Genomic DNA, 24,941 nt, shown 5'->3' with positions numbered 1-24,941 from the left:
TCCTTCTGGCAACTCTTGGTGCCAAACGAATTGCTCTGCTTTCCTCTGGACCACATGTAAGGCCCAGGGGGGGGGGCGGCTTGTCATCTTGGCAGCCCAGGATAGGGCTGCCATATTTTGAAGAGCAAAAAAGACGATGCTAACAAAATAAAAGCAATTTGTTCCAGATTTTAACCCTGAAAAAAAGAAGACGTGTCCAGGAAAAAGAGGGCACATGGCAACCCTAGCAGGACCTCCATGCATACTGCCCAGGCTTGTGCTCTAGGGATGTCACTTCAGTGATTTCACCCCCGGAGGCACACTCCATTGTCTATCGAAATAGATGGATGCCAACAACAACAAATATGGATTTTGGAATTTTCTCTTAAACATTTGCAACAAGTAAAATACCCTACTCTTTCGTGGTGTAAAATACCCAACTCTAAGCAGCTTCTGTAAAATGTTATCCATTTTCAGGTAACCTACTTCAGCATGCCACCAATGAAGAGCAAATAAATAAATAAATAAATAAATAAATAAATAAAGCAGAACAGGAAAGAAAAGAAACTACTGGTAAGTGCTGCAATTATAGAGCCTTGGTCTAAGGGACTTTGTGATTTCCTTAGGATTTTCAACACTAGCTGTGTTTGAGAGCCTCTCCTTGCCCTGACTTCCTCAAATGGCAACAAGGAAGGTTTTGCTCCCTCTTTCCCAGTCCGGAAACCAACCTTGCTGATTTTGCTAGCTACAAGATCGGCCTTAATGAAATTATCTGAAAATAAATGGGATATTGTTAAGGCCACCTATAAAACTGCACCGTAAATGTGTTGTTGTTGTTTGTTTCTTTTTTTAAAAAAAAAACAAAACCCAACAACGAAAGCGTACCTGCCTGTGTCAGATAAAGATGGACAGATAGAAAGGTAAAGGAAAGGGGGAAGGATGCTTGAAAAGACAAGAGGTGCATATAAAAGAGTGCAACCATAAAGGAAAAAAGCAGCATTTATAAGGGAAGCTCTACCCCTGAAAAAATGACAGCTAGCAGAGGCACATAAAAAGTGAAAAGGCTGCAAAGGATTTAATTCTACTGCCTACAAATCCAAGAGAATTTGCAATTGCAAGGTTACATTTCCGCAAGTAATCAAGAGGCTGCTCTCATCTAAGAATGTTATCTAGAGACAGAATCCAAGCAACAAGGACAAGGAGTACCCACTCTTTAAAACTGGAAGGCAAAAGATAGCTGTTATCAATAACTACACATTAGGTCACATGTGGGGGTGTGCGGGTGGAGTTCTCTGTGCAAGGCACAGTTTATTGGGGGGTAATCCATCAAGTGATTTACCACAGGACCACAGGACCACTGGCGCCAGTCTGTCTGTTTACACATCTTCCTTGTTGGCATGAGTGATGTATAAGTTAAAGAAAAAAATTCCTTCAGTAGCACCTTAAAGACCAACTAAGTTTTTATTTTGGTATGAGCTTTCGTGTGCATGCACACTTCTTCAGAAGAAGTGTGCATGCACACGAAAGCTCATACCAAAATAAAAACTTAGTTGGTCTTTAAGGTGCTACTGAAGGAATTTTTTTATTTTACTTCGATCCAGACCAACACGGCTACCTACCTGTATAAGTTAAAGGTTAATGTATTTTACGAGGGGAGAATGCTTAATAAAGAAGCTGGGGCTGGGAGAAATCTCAGCACTTTTCTCAGCACTTCTCTGCTTACCTTTTGCATCTACGGATCTCTCTCTGTCTCAACTCATTTGCACCATTGCCGGCTGGCTTTTCCGACAGTCACACTTCAGAATGAAACTGATTCTGATGCTAAAGGCCAATTAGCAGTCTAAGTATACAAACCACTAAGGATGCAAAGGTTTATTATATTCTATGACTATGACTTCACAAAGCCAAACAATAGTATACCCAATAAGCCAGGGGTCCCCAAACTAAGGCCCGGGGACCAGATGCGGCCCAATCGCCTTCTAAATACGGCCCCCAGAAGGTCTGGGAATCAGCATGTTTTTACATGAGTAGAATGTGTCCTTTTATTTAAAATGCGTCTCTGGGTTATTTGTGGGGCATAGGAATTCATTCATTTTTTTCCTCCAAAATATAGCCCGGTCCCCCACAAGGTCTGAGGGACAGTGTATCGGCCCCCTGCTGAAAAAGTTTGCTGACCACTGCAATAAGCTCTTGCAAAAAGACATGCAGATTAAAAAGTATTTTACGGGTCAGTAACTTCACTGGTCTTCTTTGCAATACCCTTCCTAGATAGCTAGGACTTGGATTGGAGTAATTTCATGGGGATTTTTATTTATTTTAAAGTGTATTTCCAGTTAAGCTACTTTAGCAGATAAAGAACTAGCAAGTTTGGTCTGTAATGATTCAGCGAGTAACAGCAACTACCTGTGGATCACAGTAAGATTTCTTTTTCAGAGGCAAAGATTGCATGGCACCCAGCCCTCACATCCCATGCAGCACACTTTTGGTGGCACGTTCTCTATTTTTATAAAAGTAAAACAGCCTGCCATTTATTCCACCCTTGCTAAACAAGCAAGTATCTTAAAGCCAAATAAAATAGTCTTGATCTTTAGTGGTTTGTGAGTGACAAGCCAAATCCATTCAAGTCTTGCAGCACAACAAAATCCATTGAGTTTGGAGGCTGACACCATTAGTGGATGGTTTAATAAATTGCCCAGATTAACAATAAAACAGCTCTCATTCAAAGAAGTTCCCAATTAAAAGTGCAGGCTAAGGTAGGTTCTACTGCAGAATTTTACCAATTACACACACACACACACACACACACACAGAGAGAGAGAGAGAGAGAGAGAGAGAGAGAGAGAGAGAGAGAGAGAGAGAGTATATAGATATACTGTACTGTACACATGAAAGTCCCATTATTGGGGGAGATAAATCCAACTACCGGTATATGCCTAGTCCCAATGCCAACAATGCAAAATAATTTTGTCTGATATGCAAGGCAGATGATATAATCAGTAGGTTTCAAATCAGTGTGCTTACTACTATGCTTATCATGTCCAGAATTTTGCTGTGATTATAGTACAGTAGCTGGCTATACAAATCAGTTGACCCAAATCACAGACACATAAAATTCAGGGCATTGTCTGTCCAATTACAGAATAAGGAGGGAAATCTTACAAGTTTAGCTTCTATTTATATGTGAGGCTGAATAAACAGCTCTCAAACAAACGTTCATCTATTGTGCTTCACACTGATCATTCCCCTTTGGATATAATTTCTAAGAGTATACTATTATGTGCAACAAACACATCTGTCTATTCTGGTCCTGGGATACTACATGCAATCACAAGGTGGGGTACATTTTCCTTGAGAAAAGCAATGTAGGAAAATTGTGATCTATGAAGCAGGCTTAAACTCCTTTGCGGTCAACATTATGAATAGTTTTCAGTAGATCTGACACTCTACAATCAAAATTAGCTTTGGCAATTCAAACACTGTTTCTCACTTATCCTCAAAGCAAATAAGGAATGATAGTTCTTCAGTACCATATTTACTCAAATGTAATGCACACCTTTTTTGGCCAAATTACGTCGTGAAAATTAGGGGTGCACATTAGATTTAATGGCACATTTACATTCGCCAGCAAATACTTTTTTGGTTTCAAGGTTTTGAAAATTGAGGTGTGCATTAGATTTGATGGCGCATTAGATTTGCATACAGTAAATCTGTGTGGGCTGCACCACTTCAGCCGGCATGGGTGTTCCACTATTAAAAACCTCAATGTAGAACACCAGATACTCTGGAGCTGGTGAACATCTAACTTTCTACATTTTGGGAGGGCAGGTATGTGTGTTTTGGTGTAGAGAAGAAATCCACTCTGCAAGCTCCCCTTGGTAATGGTAAACAAAAGTTCATCAAAAGTAAGAATGAAGCGCGGATCCTTCAATGTCATCAAAATCCTGTGCGATATGGTGCGCCTTCATCCTCATCTGCTGCTTCTCATAATTTGGCCTCCCTTTAATGGCACCACCCAAAACCCACTGCCATAAAAGTGGGCTGTGTCACCCTGCCTGTTCAGCCAGCTATAATATAAAAGCCAAATTGACGAAAGAACACCTCAAATTAAACAACTGAATAGGGAGATATGTTTTTCTGCTTTTTATTCATAAGCACGTAGTATTTAGGAACACACATTTGAAATTGGCCAGCTTCCCCTACTGAACCAGTTCTATTTATTTACTGTATTTCTGCATTGCTCCAAAGGGTTATCTGAGTGGCATGTGGTTTAAATGAATAAAAACAGTGAGAAAGCAGTAACCCAAACCAAATACTGTACAACCATTGTAGGGCAGCATCAAAACCGATCAAAAGCACAGCACACACTTTCTAGTGTTGCTTGATGTTAATCCTACTTTGAACAAGTTTACCAGTATTAAGCTTCCAGGCCTGAAATAATCCTCTGCTACTTCGGGCACTGCAGCCAAAAGAACTGGAGCAGCTGCACTGTCACTGCACAGGTGAAAAATAGGAGACCGTCATCTTTCAGCAGGGAAGCAGGAGATGAAATTAGGTTTCAGGCCGCTAAGCTGGCAAAAACACAGTCCAGGTACACAGATTCTCCCCTTATTCCTATTTTGGTATGAGATATTGAGGTGGGGGCAGGATTCAAACCTAGACCACCTAACACTTACTTGCTAAAAAGAAAAATAGAAAAATAAGACACCTGAACATACTATCCGGGGAGGCCTACAGTTGAACCCCAGGTGTCTGGGGAAGGCGGGAGATCTCTGCGATTCCCAAGTCGGGAAGAAAACATACTCTGTATGGGCTCAGAGGCACTGTCCACCCCACGGAGCTGAGAATCCAAGGAGAGAGCACAGTACACGGGCAACTCTGGATTGAACTCCAGCGCTGCTTTGGAAGGCAAGGAATGCACTCTGAAAAGAGTCTGATAAACTCAGCGTCGGTAATTCGGCGCAAGGCAAGGGGGTACTTGCTTACCACGGCAGCTTGCAGTAAGGGAGCGACGTTTTCCCTGCCCGGGTAGCGGCAATTCCAGGCAGCGCGGAAATCCGGCGGGGGTCTGAGGCGGCCACGGCTCCGGCTGACTAGAGCCAGCAAGGTGCCGACTACGAAGGCGCTGGCGGCGCAGGCCAGGTAAAGGGCCAGCTGGAGCAGGAGCAAGGCCAGGCTCGGCTGCCCGCCAGCCTCGGCCGCCTCCTCGCCGCCGTCGCCCTCCTTCTGCCGGCCCAGGTAGAAGAGGGACACCGCCAGCAACAGCACCCCGAGTCCGGCGGCCAGCATGGAGCAGGGCAAGCCGCGACCAGTCGCCGCCGCCGCCGCCGCCGCCGCCTCGTCGTCCTCTTCGGCGGCGGCGGCGGCGGCCGGGACGCTGCCGCTCCCGCACGACTCGCCGGGACTTTGAGCTGCAGGGGAGCCGGCGGCGGTCGAATCGAGCTGCCCGCTGCTGCTGCTGCTATTGCTGCTGCTGCTGGAGGGCACGTTAGCGGCGTCGGCATCGGGGAACATGCTGCTCCAGGCGTCTCCGGGAACCAGCGCATCTCCCGCCGCGGGGGCCCCCTCGCAAGGTCGCGTCCACCCCGTCAACAAGACTCAAAGCCCCGCATGGGCGCAGGCAGCCGGCCGGGCTCATGCCCGGGATCCCCGAAGGGACGCGCAGCTACAGCGACGCAGCCTGGCCGCCTAACTGCGAACAAAAGAAGCTGCTGCCGCCGCCGCAACCGGCTCTCTAGTTCATCGCATCTCGCGCAGGAGCCGGCGGAGGCCCCGCTGAGCCTGTTTGCGCGCCGCGGCGAGAGGAGGAGGCGGATGAGAAGGAGGAGGGAGCGCCTGAATTACAGCAACTGCTGGAAACCGAGCCATGTGTGCTCCAGCGGGCAAGGCGGGGCCAGCCGCGTAAAGGCAGCAGCTCCGGGCCAGCTCTTGCCTTTCTCCCCTTGGCTGGTTGCGGTGTCAATCTTAGTGCTGAGATTCTCGCAGCGGCTCTGTCCTGTGGGTTTTCGCTTCTGTTCTCAGGAAAAGAAAAAGAAGTGCTCCCTCCAGCGGAAGTCTGTAAATCCTCCTGCGTTTTGCAATGCCTGGTTGTGATTGAGAAGCATGCAAAATGCGCGTTGCCAGTTGCATTCTGCAACCCAGCTACCAGCTAGGGGGCGTTAGCAGGGCGGTTTCGGCACCAAGAGTATGCAGCCCAACTCTATGCATGGCCGTGAGTTCATAGGATCATAGGGTTGTATTATTGGAAGGGACACCGAGGGTCATCTAGTCCAACCCGCTGCGCTGCAGGAATCTCAGCTAAAGCATCCATGGCAGATGAGCATCCAACCTCTGCTTTAAAGAGGTTGAAGAAGAGTTCTTCACCTTTCGCGGGACTCATTTCCACTGTTGAACAGTTCTTATTGTTAACACACACCCCAAAGGGCGGTAAAGCCAATTGAGGAGACGATGGGTGGAAAAGGTACTGTATTCAGTTTACTGTATTGAGAGATGCATCAATCTAGACACAGGGTGAATAAGATCACAAAGGCTGTGCACCTCACATTGAGGAAAGCAGATACTTATACATACTGTAAAGGTAAAGCCTGACCCCCAGGTCCAGTCGTATCTGACTCTGGGGTTGCGGCGCTCATCTCGCTCTATAGGCCGAGGGAGCCGGCGTTTGTCCGCAGACAGCTTCTGGGTCATTTGGCCAGCATTACAAAGCTGCTTCTGGCGAACCAGAGCAGCGCACGGAAACGCCGTTTACCTTCCTGCCGGAGCGGTCTCTATTTATCTACTTGCAATTTGATGTGCTTTCGAACTGCTAGGTGGGCAGGAGCTGGGACCGAGCAACGGGAGCTCACCCCGTTGCAGGGATTCGAACCACCGACCTTCTGATCAGCAAGCCCTAGACTCTGTGGTTTATGTATTGCAAAAATGCCTGAGCTCATGCCTGATGCCTATAAGCTTCCTAATTGGCTAAAGTTCTGCATAGACAAGAGCATGCTAAACTCTGATCTTCCCGCCACTTGTGGGGGCTCTCATGTTTGTTCCCTGCTTGCATTAGCAGTTCCATATATGATTTTGGAAAGCCGCCTAGCTTCCCGTCATGCTCTGTGGTTACAGTACCAAACCCTAAAAGTCACATTTACTGTAATTTGCTAAAGTGGTAGATTCTTATCTCTAGTACCATAGCAGTCTGCAAATTAATGCAAGCATAGCAAGGCTTCTACTATACCATGGGGGGGGGGAGTTACAAAAAAGCAAAAGAAAACTTCATGTTAGAAACGTCCTGGTGATAATGATGGTCCACTCAAGTCCACCTAGTCCTGTATCCCTTGTGGGTTGGCTATCATTACTGTCGGAAAGTTCTTCCTGATGTGTAGGTGGAATCTCATTTCTTGCAAATTGAATCAATAGGTTTGGGTCTTATGTTGACATAATCTAGAATAGCATTAGTTTTTTTTGCTGTTGTTGCTGCTGCTGCATCACACTGTTGTCTCATGTTAAGCTTGTGGTCCACCAAGAACCACATTTACTACTGGCAGGCCAGTGTTGCTCATTTTATATTTCTGCAGCTGCTTATTCCTGCCTAAGTGTGGAACCTTACATTTGACAATTTATTGCTAATTATTTTATATAATCATGAATATAATGTGGGCCTTATTCTCAAGTAAATATGCCTGGATCCTGCTACAGGCTGTAGCCCTAAAGGTTGTTAAATTAAATGAGACTTGCACCATGATCTTATGCATTTCCTCACAAATTAAAACCATGGGATTGAGTGATAAGCGTGTATTGAACAGTAGCCTTGCAACACAGGCGTTTGCACGTTTAATCGGAAGATTTCACTTCTTAATGAGACTTAACCCCCAAATCAGTGACCATATTAAGCCTCCTCCTTAACGCTTTTGGGAATGCAACTTAAACACTCAGTCAGCCATGAAAATAAAGTTAAGGCAACGGTTGTGTAGATGCCATGAGGAATTTGAGAACCAAGAGATCGCATTATTTGCACTGATTGCAGCGGATCTTATTTACAAACCCTTTGAGCAACCTCGTGAGGAGCCATCGAAGGAGGAGGAAGCTCTTAATGTTTATAGCACAACTTTAAGGGGCTCCCTTGACGCTTGGTGATGGCGACAGAAAAGGCAAAAAGATCCGAGATCCCCGTCTAATCTGCGGGGATTACATGCTCTATTTGCGGCATTGCCGGTCGCTACCATTTACGAGACGAAGAGTTGACCTTAGCTAGAGAGTAAGCGGCTACGGCCGCCTAGCTAGCCTGCCGGCGCATCCAAGATTAGCCGTGAAGTCTACTGGCAGCCTCACGGCACACCTTGGCAAGCGCCTCTAAGCGACAAGGCGGCGGCGGCCCCCGAGGCAAAGCGAGCGAGCTCAAGGCTTCCACCTGCTGCATTGGAAAGGGAACTATTACCCATGCCCACGCGGAGACGGAAGCAGCCTCTTTCCCCTCCTCCCCCCAATCCCGCCCTTCCCGTGGTTACGCAAACACAAGGCCGGGCGGGAGAAGCCGGGCTTGGTGGAGAGCGCGAGGCGAGAAGCGCTCTCCGAAGGGGTTTCCAAGTGCCGGGGCGCTAGCGACGTCTTCTGCCCGGCTGGCCCGCTCGCGGTGAGTACCCGAGCCTTGCTTGGTCCAGGCTGCTCGCCCTCCCGCCTCCTGTGCCGGAAGCTGCAGGGAGGTGGATGTCGGCGGAGAGCCGCTGCTGCAGAGCGCCGACCTGCCGCCCTCCGACGCCTAGCCGCGGGCTGTGTAACCAAAACAAAGCGGTAAGGTGGCGGGCGTGTGGCGGCGTTTCCTCCGACGTATCGGAGCAGCATTGGGCGTAGTGGGGGGGACGGGACTCCTTGGCCTTTCTCCAATGGAGGAGAGGAAGGGGTCTGCCCTACGTCTGACCCTGCCTGCCTGAAACCATTTTTCTGCGCGTAGCTAGCTTTCTATATACAGCCTCCTTTTCGAGGAGCTCCTTAGTTAATCTTCCGTGCAGTGTCGCAGCAATAATAATTATTAGGCTTCGGCTTGACGTGCGGGCGGGCTTTTGTCGCCAGCAAAAGTCGTTGCGGGCGGGGGGGCGAGTTGCGCGCGATTATTGTCGCTCCCATTGCGCCCTGACGCATCGCGGCGGTCACGACTCAGGAGGGAGGAAGCTGCGCTCTTGACAGATGTCTTCCTAGGCAGCCGGAGCCTGTTGGGCTGTGGCTGAGGAGGGCACGTGGTGTTTGAGATCTACCTCGAATGGGGGATGCTTATGTCTTTTAGAAGAGTGAGCTTGAAGCCATCTCCCAGTGTTAAACTTCGCTTTGTGCAGGCAAATGAGCGGTGGGCTTCCTGCATTCTGGGGTGGACCTGGTCTAGATAGGTAGCAGAATGCTCAGAGCTGGGTAGGTTGGATTGTACTGCTTCAGATGCAAGTGATGGTGGGGAGGAAGTCTGTTTTGAATCCTTCATAATGTTAAACATACAAATGCCTCCCTGCAAGTAGAAGTGAGGCAGGGAAGCACATAGGAGTCAATGATTCTAACCCAGGCTTCTCCTTACTGTGCTAGCTTTCTACTTGTAGGGAGATTTTATTTTTTTAAAAAAAAATTAAAAAGCAATTCATCCATCTCACCAACAGTCTGAAGTGGTATAGATCATTCTACTGCCGCCTCTATTTTTCTTTGCCATGGGCCAGGGTGGGGGACAGAGAGTCCAGATCAAAGAAAGCAGTATCCAGGCAGGCTGGAGCCTGCTTCCCCTTTAGAAAATAAGCCTCAGATTTTGTTTACCCCAGTACATAGATACCTGTAGTGGTAAGATAAGAGAGTGGCAGAGCTTTACAGCATCTGTTAATATGGATCCTATTTTCATACCTCACAATTTCTGGACAGCTTTATCCTAAAGTATCTCCTACTGTGTTTTGTTAACTGTATTGTGTTCTGATCCATGTATAGAATGCACTTTTTCTATGCCAATAAAGGAGATTGACTGATTGACTGACTTGTAGAGTGGGTTTTGAAGCTATATATATTTTTTAATTTATCAGTTAGTAATTCCGGTGTTCCATTTGCAGGAACTGCATTTCAGCACCCTTTTTTTGATCATGGACCGTATGTATGAAGATGTGTCAGATTGTGAAGTGGATCATTCTTTCTTCGATAGTGACTTTGAAGAAGATGCGGCGAAGAAAGGAGCAACAACAAAAACAGATGAGAAGGGAAATAGTGAGCACACACAAACGGAAGATACAATTATAGGCAAACCTGGCTTGAACATGGAAACCAAAATGATGGAGGATAACTGTACTGAGGAGGAAGACAAAGCAAATAAAGATACAGAATCTCAGGAGGGGGGGAAATTAAACAATGGTGCTTGTGATTCAGAAAATGCTCTGTTGTCGTTAGCTTCTCTAAATTCAGAAAAGGCAAGTACATCTGGTAGGATTTCAGCACAAGGTAAAGGAACACATGGGAAAAATATTTCCGCTCAAGTTGACCAAATAGTTAAAGAATCTGAGGAAAACTACTATACAGATGAAGAAGACAGTAGCGATGACAGCAAAAACCAGAGGGTTAGACTTAAGTTGTCTAAGCAGTCTAATAGTGCAAAGGTTAGCAAGAATATTGCAGTCAGTTCCTCCTCGTCTTCCTCCTCCTCACATTGCCTATCCTGTAGTTCTGATACAGACTTATCAGATTCAGATGGTTGCTTGTCAGACTCATCCTGCTCTTCTTCAAAAAAGAAAAGCAAATGTAGCTTGGCGCTTCTTTCTCTGAGACAAAAACCCAGCCCAGGTATTAAATCGGTGGAAGTAAAACCCAAGCTTGGTGACTATGCAGAAGAGTCTGAAGATACTGTGACTGATGTGACTCCCCTGTCAACTCCAGACATCAGCCCCATCCAGTCTTTTGAACTTGCAGCATCTAATGATAAGAAACTAAAGGTTAAAAGACAAGAAAATGTGAGTCAGGACTTATATGGTAAGTGCGAGGTGTTTTAAGCGCAGCATACAAATTGCAAAAAGCTTTACACTTTTGAGGAGAACAATTAGAAGCCCTGACTGAATTTCTGTTTCTCCTTAGAACCCGACTTGGATCACAAATGTCATCAAAAGGTCCTGCAGGAGGCTGTGGACTTGAATCATCTTTTGAAAGGTGACATTTTCTTAATGTTAAAAGTATGGGATTTGCTCTCTCAGAATAATAACATTGCAATATAATATAATATGTATGTCTCTGCTGTTCTTTCAGATCTGGATAAACATGGTTTTCAGTTTTTTCCTTGAGTTCCATGCAACAGCAATTGTTAAGAAAAATATTTGTTTAGTAAAGTTATTTAGATAGACTGCACTTTATACACGATAAATGTCTTTCCAATTTATTTCTGTTTATTACATTTATATTGTGCCTTCTCTCCAATGAACTCAAGGAAGGACACAGAGTTTTCCCTGTCCATTTTATACTTCCATCAATGCATATAAGTTGCTATGGAGGTTAGGCTGATAAATAATTACAGGACCAAGGTTTCCCATGATGCTTAGTGATTGAGTGGGTGTTTGAATCTGGGTCTCCCTGGCCCATCTGTGCAACAAGTTCAAAAGGTCGCCATTGATTCCACTGGATATATTTTTGAATTCAGAGTACTAGTGGTAAAAATCTGCATGGCCATAGTAGCATCATAAATCACAACATACAACCTCTGAAGTAGAAACTGCATTGTATGTATGTATGTGTGTATGTATGTATGTATGTATGTGTTTAAATGGTACATTGATAGCTAAGGTTTGAAGAGACAACCTGAAATTTGCAGCCAAATTCTGTGGACGGCTTAGAAACTAAAGAAGCAGTCAGTGGAAGATGTGCTTTTTTCCCAGTAGAGCTGCTGTGGTCCAGCCAAAAAATCACATTCAAGGGGGAATAGTTATCTCCTGAAGGATAAACCGGGTGTGGTGATGCTAGTTCACCAAGGCCCTCCCAACCCAATTTCCCTTCTACTCACTTTTGCGCCACAGCAACAACCAGATCTCATGGTTCATCATAACAATGGACACTCAATGTATATTTATAGTAAAATAAGTTATTGTTTTCAAGTGGCAGTTTTCAGATGTTAGGATGCTTGGGATACACTTTCTCTCCTAGCAGAGGTTCATTGTTGAATAAATTACTGAGAGGCAATAATCAACGATGACTCAATGCTACGTATTTAATTATGGCGGCTTTACTTGTTATTATGAGGTGATGGTTACAATTATCAAATTAATAATGAAACAGGAATTCGCCGTATGCTCTTCTATTAGTTTGTGGTTCTGGTAAACACATCCAAACACCTTTCCAAGTAAAAAAGGAAAAGAAAGCATCAATTACCTTATAGCCTAAAGCATCAGTGCTCTATTGGACTCAAAACACTCTTAACCAGGCACCCCCAAACTGCGGCCCTCCAGATGTTTTGGCCTACAACTCCCATGAATCCTAGCTAACAGGACCAGTAGTCGGGGAAGATGGGAATTATTGTCGCTCCCATTGCGCCCTGTAACCCATACAGAGCCTTCAAGACTTTTTATCTCCCTGTCTTAAATTTGCCAAAGTATTGCACCCATGGTAGCAACTATTCTGAAAATCAACTAGAGGTATTGTTTTAGAGGGCAAACAATGCATATGGGAAAACTCTAGGACTCTGTAAAACTTCCCTTCTTTACTGCAATAGACATTTAGTAGTTGTACTCCTTGGGAAGACGTGATCAAAAGTCTAGATGCTGCCTGAGAACTGTTTGAACACAAGTACTAAATTCACTGATATGCAATAGAGGAAATGTGTGCTGATCTCCTCCTGCAGGGCAGAAAATGATAACCCGAGCATATAAAATTGTCATGTGTATGAAACTCTGCTGTACAGGAGTGTCCTCAGTTGCACATAAGTTCACACATGCCCTTTCCTCTGCAGGAACTATCCAAGTGTCAGTCTTTGGGAAATAGTATCTGATATTAGCAACACAAAATTACGTACTTCAGTCATAAAATAAATGTTACATTTTTCAGGCACTTTTGAAAGAGGATGATAAATCAAAAGAGAGAGGGATGGGTATTCCAATTAATATTTGAAAATATATGATATTTAAAAAGAAACTCAACATCACAAAATAAATAAATATGGATTATTAACCATTAAAGCCACTTTGATGCAGAACGGCAGTACACATTAGTTTAATCATGGTTTTTGAATATTTAAAGATATTTTATCAGATAAGACTGAACGATCTCAGATCATCATTGCTTTAAAGTGTGGTGCTAGAACACTATTCAGATCCTTTGATAACTGTATACTTATTCATCATCTCGGACTTGAATTCTGGATAGACTTATTTTCAAGGTAATCTTTATTCTGTTCTTGCATCACTGGTAATTTGGTTTATGAAAGGGTATGTTCTTTAACTGTTAACACTCCAGAAGAGCCTTGATAATGTATGCATCTTTTCTCGGGTGAAGATAATTTTATTTTCTTTCTTGCCAGTAGCCCCAGAGACAACCTGAAACCTCATTTTAATTTCTGCTTTTTCTTCTCTCACATTGCATCTTGAGACTATGATCAGATTGAGACTCCATCTGTCAACCAACTTTTTCCTTCCCGGCCTCCCCGCTTGCTCTGTTAGCCATCTAGCCTAAAATAGAGTTCCTGCCTGCTATTTTGTGGCATTTGGGTTGACCCAATAAAGGTATTGCCCTAATACAGGTTTTGGATTTTTTCCCCTTGCAACCCAACTTCTACTTTTGCATACCTTTTTCATGTCACATATTTACAGAATGCAAAGACCACACTGTTTTGGTCTCCTGTTTAGCCTCCAGTTTTTGTAATGCAAATATAAAAATGTCCTGTAGATGAACGGAGCCGTTTGTCTGTCTCTGAGCATAAGTGAGTTAGAATAGGACTCTTAGAATGCAATTGGAGCTCTCTGAACACAGAGCTCTGGGTCAATTAGCAGAAGAGGCTGCTTTACTTCTCAGTAGCTCATTACAGTTTCTTGACAACTTGCATTGACTCAATTGGACATGCACGTCAATGCATGATAGGGAACGGAAGTTTCCCTTGTACACAAAACAATAAACGATAGAAATGAGCACAATAAACCACAGATTTCAGTCCACCCAGAGGATACTTTCCACATTATAACTCAGGGGTCAACAAACTTTTTCAGCAGGGGCCGGTCCACTGTCCCTCAGACCTTGGGGGGGCAGACAATTTGGGGGGGAATGAACGAATTCCTATGCCCCACAAATAACCCAGAGATGCATTTTAAATAAAAGGACACATTCTACTCATGTAAAAACATGCTGATTCCTGGACTGTCCGTGGGCCGGATTTAGAAGGTGATTGGGCCGCATCTGGCCCCTGGGGTTAGTTTGGGGACCCCTGTTATAACTCATTTGGAAGAGCAAGTAACAGCCCAGTTCTGCAAAGGAGATAAGGTGGGATGAATTATGTGTCCTGCGCTCTCTTCACAAGTTAAATGCAGCTAAGCTGCAGAATTGAGCATAAATAAATAAATTACAGTATCATCTATTAATTTTTTTTACCGACCTTCATCTGAAGATCACAGGACAATTTAGAATATCAAAACAAAAAACTACATACCAAGAACATAAATAAGAACAATAACACCCCACCTACATGCACAGTTTAAAAGGCCATAGTTTAATTAGCCAAAGGCCTGGGAGAGGAGGGTTGTTTTTGCCTGGAACCTGAAGAAAGGTAATGAAGGCGCCAGGTGAGCCTCCCTGGGGAGAGCATTCCACAAGCGGGGAGCCACCACAGAAAAGGCCTGTTCTCGTATTGCTGCCCTCCAGACCTCTTGCTGAGGAGACACACAGAAGGGCCTCAGATGAAGATCACATAGGCATGTCCTCTTGTTTTAGAAAAGTTTTTTAAAAGTTAAGAATGTAACCAATCTAGAGATAACACCAATATGACTTCAAAAGTTGTGGAATAGTTATTGGCTGGAGCTGAGGATTCTGGAATTAGTACAAATATATGTAGCTTGTTGAATGCTTTCTATCATTTGATTACACTGCTCTGATATGAGATGTCTGGTGCCAATCTATTATGACGCACTGCTGATGTCATGTAAGCAGATTCTGTATTATGACATGCTGGCAGTAATCATTGCAGCATCAGGAGTGTTTCAAGAGTTGAACAGCAGGAAAGAGGATTTTGCCATACAGCTAGACTTGATATAGATCAATGTGATGAAACACCCCAGTTTTCAGGAATTTGCTGGCAGAAAATAGGTGAGTGCTGTAGGCAGAAATTAGGGAGAGAAATTTAAACTAATGTGAAACTTTAAGGGGCAGCATCAAAGAGAGGTTCCTTTAATGGGCAATATGTTAAACATGACTTGGAATATGTAACTAAACATTTCTGTAGTCAAAATCAATCTACATTTATTTTGTACAGCACCTAGCACATAGTTTCATCCTAATCCTGGAAACAGTCTGGGTGCTGCCATAGACCACCTATTTAATAAAAATATGTATACATATGTTATATGTAAGCTCTGGTTTTAAGCCAGGATTGTCTCCAGAAGCATTTTGCAGTCCATGGATAGGTGCAATATTCTAAGGATATGTGGAATTGTTCATGGCTGTCTGATGTCATAGTCTTGGTTCCAATGTCTTCCCTGCAGAAGCGGGTTGGGCAGGAAGAACTGTAGATTGGTTTTGGCTTATAGATTGGTAGATTGGTTTATAGTTGAGATACATAGATGTATTTATCCTGGGCGGGCATAGCTAATATCCATGGCATCAATTGCCATTTTTTAGTGATCACAGCTTTCCAACACAATTTGTAAGCATCTTTGTTTTGATTATCACACAATTGTACTTTTTTGGGGGGGTTATATACTGTACATAAAATATATTTGATAGTGAGTCCCTTTTAAGTTCAACATGATCACCCTAATAAAGTTTTACATTAAGTACTGTATATCCCAAACTGCCAAACCAATATTTTCTTATTTGTGGCCGTTTTGTGAAAGTTGCCAAAGAACGTGCCCTGGGGCTTGACTCCTTGGTGCAGCTGGATCAGACAGTCTTGAATACAGTGGTACCTCGGTTTATGAACACAATTGGTTCCAGAAGTCTGTTCATAAACTGAAGCGTTCATAAACTGAAGCGAACTTTCCAATTGAAAGTAATGGAAAGTGGATTAATCTGTTCCAGACAGTCCGCGGAGTACTTAAACTGAAGCGTTCATAAACTGAAGCGAACTTTCCCATTGAAAGTAATGGAAAGTGGATTAATCCGTTCTAGACGGGTCCGCGGAGTACTTAAACTGAAATGTTCATAAACTGAAGCATGGGTGTAATTGGTTCCGGAAGTCTGTTCATAAACTGAAGCGTTCATAAACTGAAGCGAACTTTCCCATTGAAAGTAATGGAAAATGAATTAATCCGTTCCAGATGGGTCCGCAGCATTCATAAACCGAAAATTCATAAACCGAGGTGTTCATAAACCGAGGTTCCACTGTACAGCTATTAAGCTCTGTGCTGGTGTTCATGCAGATTATTTGTTGCTGGACTCGTCTCCTTTATCCCTAACTACCATCCCTGGTAAGGGATGATGAGAGCTATAACAAAAAAAAAAAACATCTGGAGGACCATAGGTTCCTTATCCCTGTTCCAGATTGTTAACTTCTACCCATGGTGAAAGGAGAAAACCTGGTGGCAGGTAAAAAAAATCAACAATCTCCTAATCAGGGCTTTTTTTCAGCCAGAACTCACCAGAATGTAGTTCCGGCACCTCTCAGGTGGGCGCCATAGCCATTCTAAGAGAAGGAGGGAGGTGTTCATTCCAGCACCTCTTTTTCTAGAAAATTAGCACTTCTCTTAATGAATCTATAGTAATTGTGGTGATAGAATATTCTTGAGCACATTTTTGGCTATATGAAAGCACTCCTATATTATCTGTAAGAGGGGCCAGAAGTGGAAAACTCCCTTCTTGTGCCTTAGGACATTTGTTTTACCTTTGTTTATGATGGCATTGCTTATGAAGCAGAAGCCGAGTGTTCACAATTTGCACATTTTTAACTGTTCTCAGAGAGGTGTAGGAAAGATTAGTCTTGCACAACTTCACTGTATATTATATCTAGCAACAATCATTTTAATCTGCTAATCTAGGAGTTCTAAGATTTCACTTCGTTTCCTAAGGTGACCTTGTGTTTCAGTATTAAACAATACATTTTTAACTGTCCTCCATAGGGACTGTATGATAGAGCAAGACTGGGGTGCTTTATCCATTGCAGAAAACTAAAGCACTCTAATTTAGAAGAAATTATCTATGTAGAAGCTTCAAGCAATGAAGGGTTGAGATGTGTAAGTGACTCTTTAATATGCAATATTTAATAGTTGTTTTGCCACATTCCAATATGTAAAGCATTAGAACAGAACACGTAAAGGTTGTCACTTGCTAAATAACCGCACAACTGGTCCCCTGTGCACAAAGGTTCTTTGGACTTGTGTGTTTCATCCACATCTTTTTGTTGGCCAGGTCAAAAATTGTGGGCATCATCTACCACCTGGAAAACTCTTAGGACATGATGTGAAGTTTGATTGTTTCAACAAACTGTAATTAAGATTAACCACAGTTTGTCCAGTACTGGATATAACAACAAGCTGAGGTTAATCTAAAATAGAAGCCAAAGCCTCGGAATGCCTGTTATGGCTAGAGGGGAAGAGCATATGAGCCAAAGGCCCAGTGCATTCTCTTAAAGCTGAGCCATGGTTTAGCATTGCACAAAGATAGTAACACCAAAGATGTGTGCATCATTACTTCATGTTGGGCATCTGAAATGTGTATAACTGTCCCAGGTTCTCCTTCTGTACACTTTAATGCATACACTTGAAGAAGCAGTTTATGAACAGTTCACCATACCAGGCTGAACACCTTTTCAAGACACTGAAGGAGAACAAGTAATTGTGGTTATGCTGGAAGAATTTCCCACTACCTATTTACCCAGTTGATTAAAACTTTATTAGTGGATGTCAGAAATTTGACATACCAGTCCCTAGTCTATGCAATTTTAAATGTTTTAATATTGTTGCATCTACTGTCAGAATTTGGGTGTGTGTGTGACTTTCATTGATAAAGGAAATACCAGGCCAAGAGATTAGTGATGTTATAACAGAGACAAATGGACACAAATGCTTTGTTATATTTTGGATTTGCAAATTCTTCGTTCGAATACACTACTAGCATGAAGATTATTGGGCTGAATGTAAAGAAACACAAACAGAAGGGGGAAAGCCACTATTGTTGTACAAATACTTAAGAGTTCATGCAGTGCAGTAGCCTACTATAATAGATAGGTTATAGGGCTGTTTTCATGCTTTTGCTAGTGTGCACAAACTATTATGCAGGCATAATGTAATATTTTGATTTAATTTCACTTTCCTTACCTAGCACTCCACTGCCAGATACAAAACAGTTTTCTGTGAGTAGAAGGGCACCTTTGAATCAAACCTGTTGTATTTAACTAAAGTACAGGCGGAATACTGGTAACTTAGAATTGTATACTGATATATTGGGAGAAACTGAGCACATGGAAGAGTAACACTTTTACTTGAGTTTAATTTCACACTGGTATGAAATTCAGTACTAAGTAGTGTGAGAGCACCTTTTATTAATTTGGGGGAAACTCTTTTATCAATTTTTGTGATTTTGCTGGAAATAAATCATTCCCTTTCTTCACTGTATGCATCTCATGACACTGTTCCCCTAGCTGCAACTCTTCTACCAGTTCTTGGTATTTCGCCCCAAGTGAAGATGCGTATTAGGATGGAACAAGTAGCTCTCTTCTCCATATGCATTGGCTTCCTTTTAGGTTTCTTTCTGACTCCTGGCTCATAATTACTTATCAACCTACCTGTAGCAGTTTGAAAGCATGCCAGTGCAAGTAGATAAATAGGTACTACTGTGGCAGGAATGTAAACAGTGTCTCCGTGTGCTCTGGTTTCCGTCACAGTGTTCCATTGCGCTAGAAGCGGTTTAGTCATGCTGGCCACATGACCTGGAAAGCTGTCTGTGGACAAATGCCAGCTCGGCCTGAAGCAAGATGAGTGCCACATCCCATAGTCGCCTTTAACTAGACATAACCATCCAGGGGAAATGAAATTCCACAATTCCTAGAATGAAAAATGCAGGCAAATGTTGAGAAATGTTTGTTTAAATATTTTGTGCTGTTTGTAGACCCTTTGCCATGTCCCTTTGGGTTGCTTAACCACACCTCTGTGCTAACTCAGTAGCACACAAGGTCGAAGAACAGAGTATCTGGTGTTTGAAACTCTAAAACATAATGCCCTTGGCTAATGCTCATGTTTCTTTCAGCAGTGTACATGTTGCCAATGATGAGAAATGTAAGTTGATATAGTGTGGTTCTCCAAGTGTGGAGAGACTCTTCCATAGCAACTTCCAGTGTAGGACATCTTAACTCAGGGATCACCAATATGGTACTTGTGGGTAGACTACATGTGACTACAGGGTCCCTTCCTGCATCCCTCTGCCTGCTGAAATTAGACTTGAAGGATTTTGCTATAGCTAATAGAATAGGTTGTGATAAGCACCCACAATACTGGTAGTATCTCCAGTTTGCAAGTGTGCCTCTGGTTTTAAAACTCTGTCTTAACTACATGTACATTTTCAAAATTATCTATATTATCATCTCACCATTTATTTCTAGATGTGGCCAAGTGCTCACATTGCCCAGTCCTAGCTCATGTTTTAATAATTATAATGCACATCAGCTCTTCATAGACCCAGCTTCACATATGTGTTGGATTCCTCCTTAAGTACTGGGTATAAGACTACTTTTTAACCCAGGAAAATCTTCTCAAAAGTCGGGGGTCGTCTTATACACCCGGTCGTATTTCTTATACGGCGAGTATATCCCAAACTCTATATTTTAACTGGAAAAGTTGGGGGTCGTCTTATACACCCAGTCGTATTTCTGAGCTATGCTATGACTTTTTGTGGTTTACATGCATTCTGTTTCTTTTGTTTGGAAACAAATGAGAGTTGGTGTGCCTCTTACACTTGGAGCCTGTGAGGGACAGGGGATATCGTGAAGTCCCTCCCCTCCTGAGTTCAAGCCCATCCCCGAGCACAGGGGAAAGCAGAGAGAGTTCCGATTCCAATGGGGAAGCAGGAAGTCGTGTCCGAGGCTCAGGCAAGGTAGAGGAGCCAGGGTCCCAGGTGGGACAGGAAGGGGCGAATAAGGGGGGGAGACCCATCCCCCCAACTCCGGAATTACGCAGAAAGAGGAGGGGAAAGAGGATGGGTCTGCCAAAGCTTTTGTGTTGGAGAAAGACGCGCCAAAAGCCATTCGGAGGTTCTGGAACCGACTGACCACATCACTCCGTGTAAATAGCAATGACTTCAGCACTGTAAATACGCAGCACCAATAAAAGAATAAAATGCAGAGCTGCGTAGCGTCGTTACTCTGAAGTAGCCCACTCCGGCCACTGTGACAGCAACCTCCGAATCCTTTTTTGGGCTACTTTGGAGTTGCCGGGATGAGCGTGTCAGAGGCGGAGAGATGGCGGCAGATCGCGGAGCAAGCCCAGCAAGAACTGCAGCAGCTGTCGCTGCAGGCGCAGGGGGAATTGAAGGCAGCTAAAGAAGAGACTAAGAAGGTCCAGGACGACCGGCTACAACTTGCGGAACAGGTGAGAGCGCTACAGGAAAGAGAGCAGGAATTAAGGGCGGTGGCGGTAGACCTCCAAAACAAGCTGGATGCAGAGAAAAACAAGGCGGGAGGGGCACCCCAAGTCCAAGTGCTGCCAGGAAGGAGAGCCGGGACCCTAGTAAGCAAGTTCAATGGAGACCCGAGGGAATATCAGGGCTTTGAGACTGAGATTGTGTATGCTCTTGAGCTGCACCACGATGAGTTCCCTGATGATGAGCACAGGGTAGCGTTTATTGTGGAGCACCTTACCGGGGCAGCCAGGGAGTGGCTAAGACCGTTAATCGCAACAAAGAATCCTTGCATGAAGAATGTCAAACTATTTCTAGAAGGTTTGAAAACGATGTATTCGTCCGATAGTCATATGGACCAGACTAAGGAGGAACTTCATAATTTACGCCAAGGAAATATGACAGTTCGCGCGTATTGGGCGAAATTCACCATGCTGGTGCACAGATTGGGGTGGGAACTGGAGTCACCCCCAATGCAAGCGGCGTTCTACTTGGGGTTGCATGAGGAGGTGAAGGATGAGCTCTCGAGAGGTCCAAAGCCCAGTAATATGGATCAGCTGAGCAAAGCGGCTCTGGCGGTGGGGGTGAGACAGGAATCCCGGTGGAGCGACAAGCAAGCAACGCGCGCAAAGCGGGCTTGGTTCCCACGGTCGCAGGAGAAGCCACTCCCCCAACAACCCTTTCAAGCCACGCCTGGGGCCAGCCAGGACCAGGAACCCATGCAGATTGATAGCGCGCGCGGGCTTTTCAAACCCCAGCGGCGCCAAGACGCAAGGAGGGAAGGGGTGGGAATTGCTTTCTCTGCAACTCCCCCCAGCATCTCGTCAGAGACTGCCCACATCGCAGGGAGTGGCAAGGAAAGGCGGGAACGGTTGTGCCCTCCCCCACTGACGCAGCACCACAGCAGGGAAACGGGAAAGCCTGGCTGCAGGAGACAAGGGGCAGCAGCCAGGCACAGTCAGCAGACAACAGCCCCAGCCCACCCACCCGCACAGAGAGGAGCAGAGCCAGCCCACCCCTCCCAGAGCAGGAGTGGTTCTAGAAGTGACGCTCACGCTCCCAAATGGCTATCCCCTGACGGTCCTCGCCCTAATTGACAGTGGGGCGTCAGCGAACTTCTTCTCGAGAAACTTTGCAGAAGAGCACCGGATCCAGCTTCTGCAGCTGGATTTTCCTCTGCACGTGGCGACCATTGACGGCAGAGAGCTGCTGGGAGGGGCCATCACTCATCAACCCCCCCCCATGAAAATGACGGTGGGAAGGCACTCAGAGACACTGGCATTCAACGTCACCACCATCTCAGACCCCCCCATCGTCTTGGGCATGAGCTGGCTGGCGCGCCACGACCCCTCCATCAGTTGGCACCAGAGATGCATCACTTTTGGATCGGACTTTTGCCTGGAACATTGCATGCAGCACCAACCAGGGGAGGGGCCTCCGATAGCCACGGTGGCCACCATGCACGTCAAAGGGGGTGAGGCGATACCCAAGCCGTACTGGGACCTGCAGGAGGTCTTCAGCGAAGCGGAGTCCGACCACCTACCCCCACACAGGCCTTTTGACTGCCAGATCAACCTGGTGCCAGGGGCAACTATACCCCCAGCCAAGCTGTACGCCATGTCAGACCAGGAACTGGAGGATCTGCGCGCTTTCATCGACAAGAACCTCAAGCGGGGGTTCATCAGAGAAAGCAAGGCAGCAGGGGGCAGCCCAGTCTTCTGGGTGGACAAGAAAGACACGCAACAGCGCCGTCTTGTGGTGGATTTTAGACGGCTGAATTCAGTGACAGAGCCAGTGGCTTTCCCCATGCCCAGAGTGGACGATCTGTTGACAGCAGCGCGCAGGGGCAAGATTTTCACCAAGCTAGACCTGAGGGGGGCGTACAACTTAATCAGGATCCGGGAAGGCGATGAATGGAAAACCACGATGTTCACGCCTCTGGGCTCTTTTGAATATCTGGTGATGCCCTTCGGGTTGCAAGGGGGCTCAGCATGCTTCCAGGCCTTCATGCACCACGTCCTGGGGTCCCTCCTCTTCAGGAAATGCTTGGTCTTCCTGGATGACATCCTTATCTATTCCGATGACCCAGTGCAGCATGTGAAAGATGTCAGGGAGGTGTTGCAGCGCCTGAAGGAGAACCACCTGTATGTGAAGCTGGAGAAGTGCAAGTTTCACACCAAGGAGGTGGACTTCCTGGGCTACAAGCTGTCAGACAAGGGGCTGGCGATGGACAAGGACAAGGTGCAGGCCATCCTGGACTGGCACAGCCCCAGGACGCGCAAAGATGCCCAACGCCTACTAGGCTTCGCCAACTTCTACAGGAAGTTCATCAAGAACTTCTCTCGCGTTACGGCTCCCATCACTGACTGCCTGAGAGGCAAGCAGAAGTTCAGGTGGACACCAGAGGCGCAAGCAGCGTTCGAAAGCCTCAAGAGGGTGTTCGCCTCAGACCAGAACCTGTTCCACGTGGTTCAGGACGCGCCCCTACGCGTGGAGACAGATGCTTCTGATAAAGCTGTGGGCGCCATTTTGTTGCAACTGGACGCCAACAGAGAGTGGAGACCCTGTGCCTTCTTCTCCAGGAAGTTGACCCAGCCAGAGCGAAACTACACGGTGTTTGATCGGGAACTTCTTGCGATCCACGCTGCGTTCCAGCACTGGAGACACTTCCTGGTGGGCGCCAAGCACCCCATCCAGGTGTGCACAGACCACAAGAACCTGGAGTTCTGGAGAACTGCCAGGGTGCTCAACCAGCGGCAGATACGGTGGGCAGAGTTCTTCTCGAACTTCAACTTCTCCATACACTACATCCCGGGAGAGCAGAATGTCAGGGCGGATGCCCTCTCCCGCAAGCCAGAGTACATGGAGGAGGAGGCGCCACCGGCACCCAGACACATTTTCCCCCCGTCAGCATGGTCCTGCGGAGCAGCAGTGGTGAGCGAGGCGGAACTCACAGCACTGACGGCAGCAGATGAGTTTGCCAACCGCATCTTCAGAGAACTGAGAGGGGGGGGAGCAGGCAAAAGACTTTGCAGAACGCAGGGGGCTGCTTTTCTACAAGGGTGCACTGTACCTGCCCACCACCCAGCTTAGACGTACGGTCCTCAAGCAGATGCACGACAACCCAACGGCGGGTCATTTTGGGAGGGACAAGACCGCTCACCTAGTCATGAGACACTTCTGGTGGCCAGGGGTGCGGGAAGATGTTAGAGACTATGTACGGGGCTGTGACACCTGCCAGCGGGCAAAGGTGGTCAGAGCAGCACCACCGGGATTGCTGGAGCCCTTAGCCACGCCACACAGGCCGTGGGAAGTGGTGTCCATGGACTTCATCACAGATCTGCCTTCTTCCAGGGGCAAGACCGCAGTGTTGGTGGTGGTGGACCTCATGTCCAAAATGTGCCACTTTATACCGTGTGCCAGGGCGGTCTCTGCTGAGGAGACAGCCAAACTGTTTGTGGATCACGTATTCAGACTGCATGGATTACCTTTAAGGGTTATTTCGGATCGTGGCCGCCAATTTGTTTCCAGGTTCTGGCGGCGGCTCATGAACCTCCTGCAGGTGGAGGTCAGCTTGTCGACGGCTAGACACCCGCAGACCAATGGACAGGCGGAGAGGGTCAACGCCATTCTGCAGCAGTACCTGAGATGCTACGTCAGCCAGCGGCAAACGGACTGGGTGGATCGCCTGCCACTGGCAGAATTTGCCTACAACAATGCGGTGCACGTCTCCACAGGGGTGTCGCCCTTTAAGGCCAATTACGGGCGCGACCTCAGATCTTTCCCAGAGAGGGAGGAGGAGGAGGAGGGCCCACAGGCTGAGGATTGGGCAGAGGAACTGGAGACGGTGCACCAGCAGCTTAGAGAACACTTGGAGAGAGCCAAGGAAGCGTACAAGAAGGGGGCAGATCGCCACAGGCGACCGGGGGAGGTCATTAGGGTGGGGGACAAAGTTTGGTTGTCCTCGGAGGGCCTTCCCATCAGAGGGAGGTGCAAAAAGCTGGCGCCCAGAAGGTTGGGCCCCTTCACGGTCACGCAACAGGTCAACCCGGTGGCATACAGGCTGGCACTGCCAGAGGACATGAGGGTGCACCCAGTGTTTCATAGATCGCTGCTGTCGCCGTACAGGGAAAGCAGCAGGCTCCGAGGCAGCGAACAAACCCCTGAGGGGGGGGGGAGAGAGAAGGCAGGGAGCAACTCAATGAGGCCACGGCCATCCTGGACTCAAGGAGGGGGGTGGGGGGCCT

At 46.1% G+C, this 24,941-nt stretch overlaps 2 protein-coding genes across 5 annotated transcripts in view; one reads left to right on the top strand and one right to left on the bottom strand.

Moving 5' to 3' along the window:
* The window catches only part of SNX25 (sorting nexin 25), a 58,644-nt gene extending 52,772 nt beyond the window's left edge, over positions 1-5,872 (bottom strand). The window contains exon 1 of one of the 3 annotated variants that reach the window (XM_035111747.2): positions 4,963-5,872. In XM_035111747.2, coding sequence (XP_034967638.2) covers positions 4,963-5,490 — 528 coding nt within the window. In that variant the 5' untranslated portion in view covers positions 5,491-5,872. The remainder of the gene's footprint in view (positions 1-4,962) is intronic. The other 2 variants (XM_035111744.2, XM_035111746.2) reach the window with 2 other exon arrangements.
* A 2,551-nt stretch (positions 5,873-8,423) lies between these two features.
* Positions 8,424-24,941, top strand: part of CFAP97 (cilia and flagella associated protein 97) — a 33,017-nt gene continuing 16,499 nt past the window's right edge. The window contains exons 1-3 of one of the 2 annotated variants that reach the window (XM_035112974.2): positions 8,424-8,590; positions 10,032-10,938; positions 11,041-11,112. In XM_035112974.2, coding sequence (XP_034968865.2) covers positions 10,062-10,938; positions 11,041-11,112 — 949 coding nt within the window. In that variant the 5' untranslated portion in view covers positions 8,424-8,590; positions 10,032-10,061. The other variant, XM_035112973.2, reaches the window with a different exon arrangement.

This window comes from Zootoca vivipara, chromosome 9, assembly GCF_963506605.1.
Source record: "Zootoca vivipara chromosome 9, rZooViv1.1, whole genome shotgun sequence".
NCBI classification, from domain to species: Eukaryota; Metazoa; Chordata; class Lepidosauria; order Squamata; family Lacertidae; genus Zootoca; species Zootoca vivipara.
This window is presented reverse-complemented; position numbering and strand designations above follow the sequence as displayed.